The sequence below is a fragment of the Heterodontus francisci genome, chromosome 23 (genome assembly GCF_036365525.1).
Source record: "Heterodontus francisci isolate sHetFra1 chromosome 23, sHetFra1.hap1, whole genome shotgun sequence".
Lineage (NCBI taxonomy): Eukaryota > Metazoa > Chordata > Chondrichthyes > Heterodontiformes > Heterodontidae > Heterodontus > Heterodontus francisci.
This window is the reverse complement of record NC_090393.1, coordinates 23008497-23022998: the sequence shown is the minus strand read 5'-3', so window position 1 is coordinate 23022998 and position 14502 is coordinate 23008497. Positions and strand designations below refer to the sequence as shown.

Here is a 14502-nt window from a genome sequence, read left to right as displayed (position 1 = left end):
CCCTTCTCACCATCCCCTATACCAATCAGAAGAATTTGACCCCGCTCCTTCCACTCCTGCACTGAAGTTCTTACTTGCTCCCCCCTCCCCACCAGTGTTACGCCTCGGATCTCCGGACGGAGATCTAACAGTATGGGAGTGCTAGCCACCGGCAACAATATTGGAGTAGAATGGACGATGGGAGCGGGCAAGTTATTAATTCCTTCATTTGCATTTTTAAATATGTAAATTTGGCTCCCGCCATCGAGCAGTAGGGGGGCCGTCCTGAGGCCTCGCCACCGCCAGCAATATGGGGCCGGACCTTCCCAGCGCCGGGAAGCATGGGGGCCCTCTCCCAGAGACAGTTTCCGCCTCCCCACCACCATGGCCCTGACATTGGGGGGCTGTAAAATCCAGCCCAATTAGTCAGTAGGCTCTTACACAGACAGAGTACAATTTGATTTAGCATGGACCTATCTCTCATTGATTTAGCAGGGACCTATCTCTCTTGATCAGGTAATAGGTGAAGATGGGTTATGCTGGACTTCTGCCCTTTTTGATTTGTATTGGAGCAGTTTGTGGGTAGATGTGTGTTGATGCCATATGCACAACTTTTGTCATTTCTGCCCATTTATCACCAATTCCTTTGTTCTTCTAGGTAAACTGGACTGTGCTAGGTACTGCACTCCACTTAGTTAATTTCATATGGGAGGTGAAAATTCTCTAAGATATAAATTTCTGTTTCCCAAGGTAATCCAGTGAATCTGAAGAATGCCCACCTAACATTATAACTAATACAATTGTACCATGGCCAATTGCATTTCACATAGAACATTCCCAGGTCAAGCAGTTGAGAAAGCATTGTGTTACGTAAAGTATTTAATTAGTTATGTATAAACAAAATCCTTATTTGGGGGATGAGAAATTGAGGCAGGTCTGCAACAGAAAGCAGAGAATCAATTGGCTATGGAACTATGAAACTATGTCCATTGAGTCAAGATCAATATTACGTATTTCATCATGGACAAACATCAAATGATCGGGGAAGGGGAGGTAAATGAGCTATTTTGCCTCAGGCAACTAAGCAAATACTGTAAAATCTGGTACATTGGTCACAATACCTTAAGAGCAGACTAAGGATTTTTACTTCTACATAACCAGAAGAATCTCTGGACTGTACTACAACACTTAGAAATTGTAAAAATGTACTCAATTATAAATAACTAACTATAAATTGGACTACACAGCAAATCATGGCATGTCAGAAAAGTACACTAGATATCTGTTGGTCTATGCAACCGAGTGGTTGGACATAGGCTTGTGACTGTTGGATTGTCAAACCAGAGCAAACATTGGGTGCATATCATTAGGGCTTCCTCACAACAAATGGTGGAAAGCTACTTCCAGGTAGCATTAAAGAGTGTGTGGAGAGGAAAAACAATTTAAAACAAAGTAGTTGTTTTGGGGAGTCAGCCCAAAAGAGTTTAAAAATACTAACTGAATAGGTCTTTTCCCCAAATTGTCAAGAATGACAATTGGGTTGAAGCATGGGGCAAAGCAGAGCACGTGTACGAGTGGGGGTTCAGTGTCCCCAGTCCATTTTGTTGGTGGTTGAATCTGTATAATGACAGGGGGAGCTACTGACACCAGTAGAATAGTCCAAAATATCAAACTTATTTTACCAGGAGAAATCTCTCTCCATTTTGATACAGTACTCGAGTATCCTGCACTAAAGAAATGTGAACTAACAAGTCAAAAATGCTAAAAGTATAATGTTGTTGTTGAAAGATTCCCTTTTCCCTCACATGGTATCTCTAATTTCACTGGAATCAGTACTGTAGTACATTGTTAATTGAAGCAACAGATATAGGAAGATCCCATGCCATTTTCCAAAGCAACTCCATCAATCAAACTTTTTATTTACTATTTTACTTTTGTTGTCAAAGTACAAAGATGTAAAATTCAAAGTACTAAAATACACCTTTGTTACACATGGTCAAAATTATTCCCACTTTTCAACTCCTCCACTTTGGACTTAAGAATTTCTTCTCTTTCAATGTGAATCTTTCTAAAAAAAAAATAATTGCTGACAATCTGTATTTAAAAAGGAAACAATCAATATTTCCAACTGATTATGTGGAGAAAAAAAAATCTAATTTTACATTCTTTTTGCAACTGGTGCAGAAATATCAATTTTTAATGCTCTGACTCACAAGCAGTGGAGTGAAGAATTAACAAAACAGAAGTTTCCTTAAGGCAAGAAAAGACAGGAAAGGCACAATGGGCAAAGTAGCACATTGTTGGTAAGTAATAAGGGCAATGCAAGAGCTAACCGCATGAGTGTAGGCACCAGTCTGATAATGAACCACACACACCAGAAATTCTGATGTTTGGTCACTGGTCTTCGCTGAACCAGCTGATGTCAGTTGGGGCTGGGTATAAATCAGCTGAGGGTTGCAATCTTGACTACAATCCTTATTAGTCCCTGTTGAAAAGTACATATCTGGACATCTAATGAGGACAAGATCAGGCTTGTTTGTGATACTGAATAGATTTGTTGATATTCAGAGGATTGCCAATGAATAAGTAACCATGCTGTAGCATGAGACATCACTTTCAGGCGATGGTGGGAAGAAAAATGCAATGTTTAATGGCAGAGAATACTAAAAATACCCAACAAGCAAGCAAGTACACTTTGTTCGCTGTCCATGACTGGACTGTATGGTTTCATTCCAAGCAAAAGACAGTTCTACTGGATTGTTACCGATCCGATATAGCTAGGGCAACAAAGGAAGAGTAGCACGCATTACACTACTCTCAAGGAGTGGTTGCCCCTGGTCCTCACAAGCCTCAGGTCTGACTCACTTTGGCCGATGACTCCTGTTAAAGATTCCTGTTCAGGGTTACGAGTGAAGTCCAGCAGCAGAACTAGTGGAAGAGGAATAAATGTTCTACAAAAGGTGGTGAAGACAAATGAACTGTGGCTCCAGAAATTGACAGCTATGGGAAGGAAATATTTCTGGGGAGGGAGATGGTGTCCCCTCAAAAACACATTCTGCCTAGCCCAGGGAGACAGAATGTACATGGGGTATTCAACAAACCAAAAATACGCGTTTACTGAAATTTACTTCCTGCTGTTAAGTTTGTAGATGGTATTTTTAGTGCCCTTGCAACAAATTCTGAAAATGCGCATCTGACTTGCCCAATTTGAAAACAGATTATGGAATTAATGGGTACTGGCACACTGGGATGGCATTTCCAATACCAAAGTATTTTTATGGAGAGTCTTATGTCAAGAAAGAAAATAAAAATGAAAGGTTATTTTTGATGTGCTGTCTGATCTGCTATGCACTTCCAGCAAATTTGACTTTTAATACAAAAATAAAAACATCTTGAAGACCTCTATTTAGCTGTTAGGGAAACACTGCTGCAAAATCTTTCCAGGTGACACATTCCCATTGGGCTGGATTTTGTGCTGGAGGTGAGGCTCCCGGTCCCAGGCCGAAAAGGTGGGTGGGGAGGGGGGGGGGGGGGTGGGATGGTGGTGGTGGCAGGGATCCCTGCCTTTGCCTTTTCGTGCCCCTCTGGAGCGAGCCTCCAGATTTTGTGAATCAAAGTTTTAGGAGGCGGGATCCCCATCCCTTTAATGACTTTATAGGGACGGGGATCCCGCCTCCAAGAGCTGGCCAATCAGAGGGAGTACTGCCAGTACTGCAGAAGCCTTGGACCCAGGCCCAGCAGTGAAACCCCAGAACAGAGGTAGGCGTAGAGGGGTCGCCGGGAACAGTTCAGAAGGCCCCAGTGAGGGGGGGGGGGGTAGTCATTCAGTCCGAGGTAGGGGAGTCCCGGGGGGTAAGGTTGTTCCTGGTGAGGGTCCTCCATGGGCCACAAATTGCCCATGGAGGAGGGAGCCTCCCCGAAGCCCGCAGGGAGGGCGCCTCATTTTACAAGGCCATTAACAGGCCAATTAAGGGCCTCAATTGGCCTCTGATCAGGAAGGCCATCACTGGCCTATCCTGCCCCCAGGACAGTCGCTGGGTGACAGGGAGGCGACGGGCCTCCAGCCCCGCCACCACCCATTGCGATACTCTGTGCCTCCCTCCCCCTATCCTGGCTCAGAGGTACCCGTAAAACCCAGCCATCGTATGCCTTTTCCTATGGCAGAGGTAGCACTGGAATGCAGCAGAGTGGGCATGATGATCAACTCTAAAACATTATGCAAATATCTTGCTCTGAAAGAGATTTCTATTGACCACACCCTCATAATGAGATGCAAACAGCTTTATTTAGAAAAAATCTCTGTAAATTTTGTGGTGATCCAGTTGAGGGATGTTAATGCTAGGGACTGAAAAACTTTCCCTTTCATATGATCAGTGTCAGCATCAAGCATTCCCAGGCCAGGTGCAACATGAATTAGATGCAGAAAATAATTCCTTACACTCTGCCCCAATGTGTCTCAGTGACAGCTTCAGAAGAACACTCCCTCTTTGTTAAATATTTCCTCCTACCATAATAACAATCCTGTGTCCTCAGCAAGAATAGCAATTTAATGCCAATTCGGAACTGTTTTATGCTGTGGACTCATGCCATTAAGAATTGGTTTAAGATTGCCAAAATACATTTACTCAGTCCTTACAACTAAGAGACAGAGGAGACTTTTATCCATCAGTCTGGCTGGACAAAACTCAGATCCCACAAATGAAAGGCCAGTGCCTAATCGAGTGCACCACCAAAACGGAACAGGTCATTTTTTTAAAAAAAGCAGAATGGATTAGGAAAGGCAGGGAAAGAGGAAAGCAAAGGGCAGTCAGAGTCTTATATATTTTGAGAATTTAGTTAACAATCTTCAATAATTGGCAAATGAACTACAATTCAGTAACTGAAGATAAGCAAACTCTACTCTTGAAGCTTTTACTCCATTTGACTTGAAATGGTGAGCAAAAAGGAAGTTACATATTTTGATTGTATCTTGTATTTATAGATTTAAACCACACATCTAAAGAAGGATGGCATTTGTAGGCTAATATAGTCCAAATTAAACAATAGTAGAGCAAGTATATCGGTGTGAGAAATTAAGGGACAACTGCTTTGATAAGGTACTACACAGTCGGCATGACAATCGTTAGGGCATGTGGAGTAGGGACAAATAGCTGAATGCTTTCTATTTTTTAGCCAATTTACTATCCAGAAAGTAGGGGTAAAGGGTAGTTATTCAGATTGAAAGAAGGTAGAAAGTGGTGTTCCACAAAGACCACTGTTATTCATAATTCACATTAATTATTTGGACTTGGGAACAAGTAGCTCAATAGTCAAAATTTGAAGATGATACCAAATTGGGGGGCATAGCTAACATTGAAGAATAATGCAACATAATACAAGACAACTTGCAGACTGGGCAGGTAAGTAGCAAATAAATGTTAACACAAATAAATGTGATGTGATGCACTTTGGTAGGAAAAATAAAAATATCACTTACAGCTTAGAAAAACAACTGAATCTAATGGAAGAGCAAAGGGAGCTAGGAATACAGGTGAAACAAAGCATTAAAAGCAGCATAGTAGGTCAGCAAAGCAATTAAAATACTAACAAAGCACTGGGGTTTATTTCTATTGGTATAGAATTCAAAAGTAGTGAAGTTATGTTAAACATGTAGAGGTCCCTGGTCATGCCACACACATCAATGTGCACAATTTTAGTCTCCATGCTTTAATAAGATCATAAAAGCACTGGGGAAAGTGCAAAAAAGATTTAAGGATGGTACCAGAACTGAGGGATTTCAACAAAAGGAGATGTGGAGAGAATGGGCTGCATATACCTAACCCATTGGCGATGGGCTGGAAGGTGGGAGGGCTGGCAAAATAGTAGGGGAAGGTGTTCCCCAATCACCAGGGCCTGCCTGCTTGGCCCTGGCTTTCTCCAACCACACTTTCCACTCTTGGAGAGCACACAGCCATTGAGACGCCCTCTCCTTGGTGTCGCAGCCTCAGCACCAGCCATCAATAGTGCTGCTGAGCTGCCGGCCCTCTGATTGGGCCAACTGCTCTTGGACAGTGACCGCAGCAGTGGCCTCTTAATTGGCCTCCGTTGGCAATATGCCACCCCGGGTCCCACTGCCCACTGAAGTCGGGTTGCCTCCTGCTTTCAGCAATGGGATTTTAAGATAAGTGACTAAATTCAGCCCAATGTTTCCACTTGAAAGGGAATCCAAAACTAGGAGCCATAACTACAAGACTAATAAATCCAATTGGGAAAGAAGTTTTTTTTAATTCAAAGTAGTTAGAATGTGGAACTTGCTACCATAGAAAGTGGTTGAGGCAAATAGCTTAGCTACTTTCAAAAGGAAATTAGACGAGTACATGAGAGGAGAGATACGCTGAAAGGCTGAAATGAGGGAAGTGGAATGGGAGGAGACACATATGGACTATAAATGCCAGCACAGACCAGTTGGACTGAATGGCCTGTATCTGTGCTGTATATTCCATGTAAATTATAATTCACCTGGTACTATCAAAAGTGAAATGTCTCCATGATAAAAACAAAGACTCAGCAGTGAACTTCAGCTAAACCTCCTTGATCTTCCAGAAATATCCTCAGAGTATGAAGTCAGAACAGAAATAAAGATGAATTTATAAAACACCTCATCATATCACAGAAAGACCAAACATGGCAGTCAGTTTATTCAAGGCAAGATCTCACAGAGGTGATCAGCTAATTTGTTTGATAATGTTCCTTATTCAACCTTCACTAACAAAGAAATCAGAATCATTGGATATTACGCATAATTTCCCATTGGAGTTACTTTATCCTCAACAAGTTTGCTTTTAGCAATATAACCAAGTTATAATATGAAGATGACTGAAGTTTTGAGTCATTTATGGCTGAGGATAATGTATCAGGATCTTGCAGGTTATACAGAATACATCACAGTCCTGTGTAGTATCCCATCATGCAGCACTACATCAATGAAGACATTTACAACATTAAGGGAACCAGCCTCCTTCAATGCTATTTACTAAAACTTCAAGGTGAATGCATTGTTTTAATGTGCTATCGTATTCAGAATTTACATGGAGTCAGATTTATGTCCCATTCAGCTCAGATTCTCATCTGAGGTTTATCAAGTTGGGAGCCCTAAGAAAAATTGTTAGGTAAAACCAGTCCTGGACACAGCCACAACAGTCAAAAATCATAAAAAGGAAAACGTACCTAGAAGCCCCTTAGAAAAAAAAAATCACTAATTGCATTATATGTTGAAAATAAACGGGTGTGAATTTAAAACTTATGCTATACTCTCTTCACAGGTGCTGCCTGACCTGTTGAGTATTTCTAACATTTTCTGTTGGCTATTAAATATGAACTGCTATCTGAACTCCTTGCTTGAATATTTCACTGACAGACACTGAATATCCTCTGGGTATGCTGCCAGTTTTAATTTTGTCTGATTGAGTAGCATTAATTCATCAAGTACACTCCTCAGCATCCATTATTAGAAATACTTTGTGGGAAAAAAATCCTAAGGATTACACATTCTTGATTGTCATAGTGGTATGAAAAATAACACAGCAGCTTAAAGCACTGATCAAATTATAATATTCAATAAATGCACAATGGAGAGAACCTGGCCAAATAAAAAGCAACCATCACATAGGAGACTTGAAAAGCAACATTACTAACAATCTGATCATCCACAGATAATCGCCGCACTCATGACTTCATCATGGAAACATTAAGAAAGTATTAAAATAGCTTTCTTCATAAATAGTCAAGATTCAGTAAAGATTGTTACAGGTACACTCCCTCCGTCAAAAACACCATAGTTAGGATGGACGTGAGGTTCTTCAGCGGGTTTTGTTGCTTTCAGTTTAAACTGTTTTCAGTAATTTTTTCATTTTTTATTTCGTCTGCCAGACAATCTGGTGCCCCTGGAACAGAAGGTTTTACATTAGCTAAACAGTCTGCAAAAATATTGTAAACCTTTCTTCCCTTTCTTGTTCCCTAGGCATTTATAAAAATCTGTTTCAGATCATTTCTGCTTCACTGGGATGTTTCCAAAGATATAGGTTCAGAAGTTAAAGGAGGGTGGGTCTACTGTGCACAAGCCCCAAAGCGGGCTGCAGACCTGGGGACATGGAACTCCGGATGATCATACAGCCAGGCCTGATTACCATAACTTTCATTGCAGTCTGTTCAAACCCAGCTAGGTGCACTACTTGGCCATCAGGTAGGTGTGGAAGATCGCAGATAGGAAGCTATAGCCAGGGAGACATGTGACCGGTTCCCAGTGGTCAGTATGTGGTAAGCGGGGCTGGGGGGGGGAGGCAGCAATCAGGGGAGTGGGGAAGCCTAGGTCAAGGAAGGAAAATGATATTCTTGTGAAGCCTGAAGGAGCCCTCCTGGCACACAAGGAAACCTAAATAAATTTTTAAATCCTTACTTGCCTATGCCCCTTCCGGAGGACCCACCTCCCAGCTGGTTGGATTGACAAGGAAAGAGTCACTGCTCCCCTGTTCAGGCTTCCATTTAAAATAGAACAGGCCCTGATGATGTCATGAAGTCCCCAGTGGTGCAGTGGTTAGCACTGCAGCCTCACAGCTCCAGGGACCCAGGTTCAATTCTGGGTACTGCCTGTGCGGAGTTTGCAAGTTCTCCCTGTGACCGCGTGGGTTTTCGCCGGGTGCTCCGGTTTCCTCCCACCGCCAAAGACTTGCAGGTGATAGGTAAATTGGCCATTGTAAATTGCCCCTAGTGTAGGTAGGTGGTAGGGAATGTGGGATTACTGTAGGGTTAGTATAAATGGGTGGTTCTTGGTCGGCACAGACTCAGTGGGTCGAAGGGCCTGTTTCAGTGTTGTATCTTTAAATAAAAATAAATAAATAAAATATCTGAAGCTGACTCTGCTGCCTTCCTGCAGGTCTCCTAGTAGCCTGCTCAAAAGTGCAGGTTAACATTGGGACACAGCAGGAAGGCTGGGTCAGAAGGGTTAAGTTATTCCCTTCATTTTAATTGCCCCCTGCCTGGTATTCCGCCAGGTGAAGCCATAACATGTGCTCAACTGCAACAACAACTTGCATTTATATAGCATAGCAAAACATTTCAAAATGCTTCATAAGATTGCTACCAAATAAAATTTGACACCAAGCCACAAGTTACGACAGGTGACCAAAAGCTTGATCAGAGATAGATTTTAAGGACTGCTTAAAAGGAGAAAAGACAGAGAGGAGAGGTTTAGAGAGAGAATGTGAGCTTCGGGCCTATGAAGGCTAAAGAAAGAGCACTGAGATGTGCTTGCATTTCTGGATTCTTGCCGGTGCAGGACAGAGACTGTACACATGTAGCTCTGCATGCTCTCCATCAGGAACCAACACTTATTCAACAGGAAGAGCTTCCAGTTGCTCAATGTTCAACTTGTTAGTGACCTCAGACAGCAAGTAATGCAGGTATGTGCCTGGTTTCCCCAACAGTAATCATGCTTTCATTCTGTGCCAGTCCTCAATATTTCGTCTTTTCCACCCAGACTAAAGGTAACAAGCTGGCTGCTGGAGAAAAAGGATTATTCTTGTACCAACTGGTGCATGACTCCTGGCAGGAATCCAGGCACAAACTCAGAGCACTGATCTAATGACAGCCATGTAACAAGGGTTCTGGCTAAGCAAACCATTGGTGTCCTGAGATAAGCAGTTCCGCTGTATGAACAGCTTGAGAAGAGTCCTTCAGTACAGCCCAGAGTGAGCTCCAAGATTTCTAATCATGTGCTACATGATCCACAGTCTTGCAATGCAAAGGGAAGTTGCCATGGAAGTTCCTGAGGAGAAAGAAGTGGAGGAAGATGATGAAGTGGAGGAGGAATTGGAGGATACAGAGAAAGAGCACAGTCCAGCAACGTTGTGAACTATCAGAGCTGTAAGGCAGGAAATATTTGGAGAAATTCTCCTGAAACATTCCTCCTCTTCCCCAGAGGTCTTTTCATCTGACCAAGTCCCAACACCAACCAAAACAATGTCCTCAAAAAATACACTTTATTTAAAACCGAAAATACCAAAATCAAAACATTTTAACTTCACTACCTCAAAATATTCCAGTCTTGATTTGACAATTGATTCTTGAATCATGCATATCTACAAATTGAAGCCAGTGTTGAAACAGAGAGATCTGGTTGTTACAGTGTAATACTCTCTAAAGGTTTATGACCAATTGTGTGCAGTTAGACCTAAAGGAAACAGGATTCTAGGCCGTATTCCAGGACAATTCATGGCAAAACAAAGGATACCATTTTGACTTTGCTTAAGTCCTTGGCAAAGCCTCAGTTAGAATAGTGTCTGGTTTCAGTCTCCTCAGTGGGAGATGGAGTGAAAAGTGGTGAGGTGATTGGAGAGAAGTACTGGAAATCAATGGTGGGGCGGGGTGAGTGGAAGGGGTTGTGTGTAAGGGAAAGGTTGCAAATGCTGGGTTACTGGTATTGCAGGGGTAATCAGAGAGTAATGAGAGATGAGAGTTAGGAGGCTAACCTTAGCTAGCCTTATGAAGTCACTGAACTTTGTTCTACATTACAGCCATATCCTGATGCGATGCTTCTACCATTCACCCACTCTGCCATCTTTTTTATCCACTCTTGCTGGGTAGCTCGCTTGGAAAGAAGATTTTCCTCCACCAGTACCTCCATTGCATAATCAGAAAACTAGGGGGTTCTTGCAGCTTCTCCTCTGTCTGCCATCATCAGCAATCTTCAGTAACAGTTGCCTGCACCCAAAGTCAAACCTCCCTTTTCAGAGGTGCAGGCTGCCTTTAAATGGCATCAGCAATGCACGATGTTGATGCCTCTCCATTAAGTAAGCTGCCAATGAATAGCATGTGAAACAGCCTTACTTGGAAAGATATCGCCGCTCCTTCATGGTCGCTGGGTCAAAATCCTGGAACTCCCTCCCTTCCTAACAGAACTGTGGGTGTGCTAACACCACATGGATTGCAGCAGCTCAACATCACCTTCGAGGGCAATTAGGGATGGGAAATGAATGCCGGGCTTGTGGGCCACGCTCTCATGCCATGAATGAATAAAAGAAAAGCCTGCCTATTCTATTTAAATTTGGGGCCTTATTTGCATCCATGTGATCCGACATGCACTGCGATTGCAGCATCAGTCCGTGCTCAAATACGGGTTTAAACTAGTTTTTACCATAATGTTTCTATTAAATAGTTCTATTCCAATAGGGATCTTACACTTGGTGCATGGAAGCTGGGATAACATGGTCTCTGACGTCTGTGTCACATCTTTTTCTGGACAACTGAAAAGGAGCGGAAATGGTCCAAGTTCCAGATTAGTCAACATTTCACTGCTAAGCTGGCTGTGAATGTAGCATATGGAGGGCAAGTCTGTCAAAGTGGGGTGGGTGTGGAGGTGGGCAGAAGTGGCCCTTAGGCTGCATTATGACACAAAACTTGAAAGTATTGTGAACTGTGAGGATAGTGATAAACTTCAAGAGGAATTAGACAGGATGGTGGAATGGGCAGACAAGTGGCAGATGAAATTTAATGCAGAGAAGTGTTAAGTGATCCAGTTATGAGGAAAGGCAATATCAATTAAAGGGGATGCAGGAACAGAAGGACCTGAGGATATATGTGCATAAATCATTGAAAGTGGCAGGGTAGGTTGAGAAAGCGGTTAATAAAGCATATGGGATCCTGGGCTTTATAAATAGGGGCATAGTGTACAAAAACAAGGAAGTTATGATAAACCTGTATTAAAAAAAACAGGTTTGCCTCAACTGGAGTATTGTGTCCAGTTCTGGGCACCATAGTTTTAAGAAGGATGTGAAAGCGAGGGTGCAGAAAGATTTAGGAGAATGACTCCAGGGATGAGGAACTTCAGTTACATGGATAGCCTCGAGAAGCTGGGACAGTTCTCTTTGCAGAAGAGTAGAGTAGTGTAGTGAGTTGGCATGGACATGATGAGCCAAATGACCTCCTTCTATGCTGTAACCGTTCTATGATCATGAGTACGAATGGACTAAGTATACATACCTGTTGCTATCCACTGCCTTGTTACTACCGAAATCCAGTTGCTGTAGCATTCAGCTTTACCTATAAGAAAACAAAGTCACAGAATTAAACGCCACATTGCTTTGAGGTACTTAAGTTTTTCAGCTTTAAAATGAATACACGAACTTTCTCAGATTCTTTTCTGTATGCAGTGCACATACATAACGAGCGTATTTTTGGGACAGTCCAACAACTTGCATACACTCTAAATGTCCACATTTTACATGGACAGATGCCTTATTCACTTGCCAATAAACACAGATTCAAACACTTTGCTCTTTTTAGGTTGTCCCAGGAATAAGTACAGCTCGATTATACTGCGTTGGCATTACTGTGATGCATGGCTCTTACAAGTGGCGGAAGGGACTGAGAGCCATAAATAAGAACATACAAAACAGGAGCAGAAGTAGACCATACAGTCTCTCAAGCCTGCTCTGCCATTCAATATGATCATGGCTGATCATCTGTCCTAACTCCATTTTCCTTTCCACTCCCCATATCCCTCGATTCCCTAAGAGACCAAATATCTGTCTATCTCAGGCTTGACATTTTTTTTTATTTGTTCGTGGGATGTGGACTATTGCCCATCCTGAATTGGCCTTGAGAAGGTGGTGGTGAGCTGCCTTCTTGAATCACTGCAGACCCTGCAGTGTAGGTACACCCACAGTGCTGTTAGGAAGCGAGTTCCAGCAACAGTGAAGGAACGGCAATACAGTTCCAAGTCAGGACAGTGTGTGGCTCGGAGGGGAACTTGCAGGCGGTGGTGTTCCCACGCAACTGCTGCCCTTGTCCTTCTAGGTGGTAGAGGTTGCGGGTTTGGAAGGTGCTGTCAAAGAAGCCTTGGTGAGTTGCTGCAGTGCATCTTGTAGATGGTACACACTGCTGCCACTGTGCCTCGGTGGTGAAGGGAGTGACAGTTGAAGGTGGTGGATGGGGGACCAATCAAACGGGTTGCTTTCTCCTGGATGGTGTCGAGCTTCTTGAGTGTTGTTGGAGCTGCACCCATCCAGCCACGTGGAGACTATTCCATCACACTCTGACTTGCGCCTTGTAGATGGTGGACAGGCTTTGGGGAGACAGGTGGTGAGTTACACGTCGCAGGATTCCAAGCCTCTGACCTCTCTTGTAGCCATGGTATTTATATGGCTACTCCAGTTCAGTTTCTGGTCAATGGTAATGCCCAGAATGTTGATAGTGAGGGATTCCGCGCTGGTAATGCCATTGAATGTCAAGGGGAGATGGTTAGATTCTCTCTTGTTTTAGTCAGTCATTGCCTGGCACTTGTGTGGTGCAAACGTTACTTGCCACTTGTCAGCGCAAGCCTGGATATTGTCCAGGTCTTGCTGCATTTCTACACGGACTGCCTTACTATCTGAAGAGTTGCGAATGGTGAACATTGTGCAATCATCAACAAACATCCCCATTTCTGACCTTATGATTGAAGGAAGGTCATTAATGAAGCAGCTGTAAATGGTTGGACCTAGGATACTACCCTGAGGAACTCCTGCAGTGGTGTCCTGGGAATGAGATGATTGACCTCATAAAACCACAACCATCTTCCTTTGCGCCAGTCGGTGGAGAGTTTTCCCCGATTACCATTGACTCCAGTTTTGCTAGGGCTCCTTGATGCCATACTTGGCCAAATGCTGCTTTGATGTCACTCTCACCTCACCTCGAGCTCAGCTCTTTTGTTCATGTTTGAACCAAGGCTGTATTGAGGTCAGGAGCTGAGTGGCCCTGGCGGAGCCCATACTGGGCATCACTGAGCAGGTTATTGCTAAGCTAGTGCCGCTTGATAGCACTGTCCACGACACCTTCCATCACTTTATTGATGATCGGGAGTAAACTGTTAGGGCGGTAATTGCCCGGGTCGGATTTGTCCTGCTTTTTGTGCACAGGACATACCTGGGCAATTTCCCACATTGCCGGGTAGATGCCAGTGTTGTAGCCGTACTGGAACAGCTTGGCTAGGGGCGCAGCTAGTTCTGGAGCACATGTCTTGAGTACAATTGCCGGAATGTTGTCAGGGCCCATAGTCTTTGCAGTATGCAGTGCTTTCAGCCGTTTCTTGATATCATGTGGAGTGAATCGGCTGAAGACTGGCATCTGTGATATTGGGGACCTCAGGAAGAGGCAGAGATGGATCATCCACTCGGCACTTCTGGCTGAAGATGGATGCAAATGCTTCAGCCTTTGTACTGATGTGCTGGGCTCCCTCATCTTTGAGGATGGGAATGGTTGTGGAGCCTCCTCCTCCTGTCAGTTTAATTGTCCACCACCATTCACGACTGGATGTGGCAGGACTGTAGAGTTTAGATCTGATCCCTAGGTTGTGGGATCGCTTAGCCCTGTCTATTGCATGCTGCTTCCCAGTGACCCATCTACATGTACTCGGAGGCCAGACTTTATGGAAGCCAGTTCTGGTACACAACATATCTCATCTTCTGTTTCTTCAAGAATGAGCAAGTATTCAGTCCAAGTGTTTTTTTT

At 43.4% G+C, this 14502-nt stretch overlaps 1 protein-coding gene across 14 annotated transcripts in view; it reads right to left on the bottom strand.

Annotated features, from left to right (window-relative positions):
- Window positions 1–897: 897 nt before the first annotated feature.
- The window catches only part of LOC137382645 (protein-tyrosine sulfotransferase 2-like), a 179746-nt gene continuing 166141 nt past the window's right edge, over window positions 898–14502 (bottom strand). For all 14 annotated transcript variants that reach the window (XM_068054861.1, XM_068054853.1, XM_068054855.1 and 11 more), the window contains 2 exons: window positions 11995–12054; window positions 898–7901 (listed from right to left, as the gene is read on the bottom strand). In XM_068054861.1, coding sequence (XP_067910962.1) covers window positions 12019–12054 — 36 coding nt within the window. In that variant the 3' untranslated portion in view covers window positions 898–7901; window positions 11995–12018. The remainder of the gene's footprint in view (window positions 7902–11994; window positions 12055–14502) is intronic.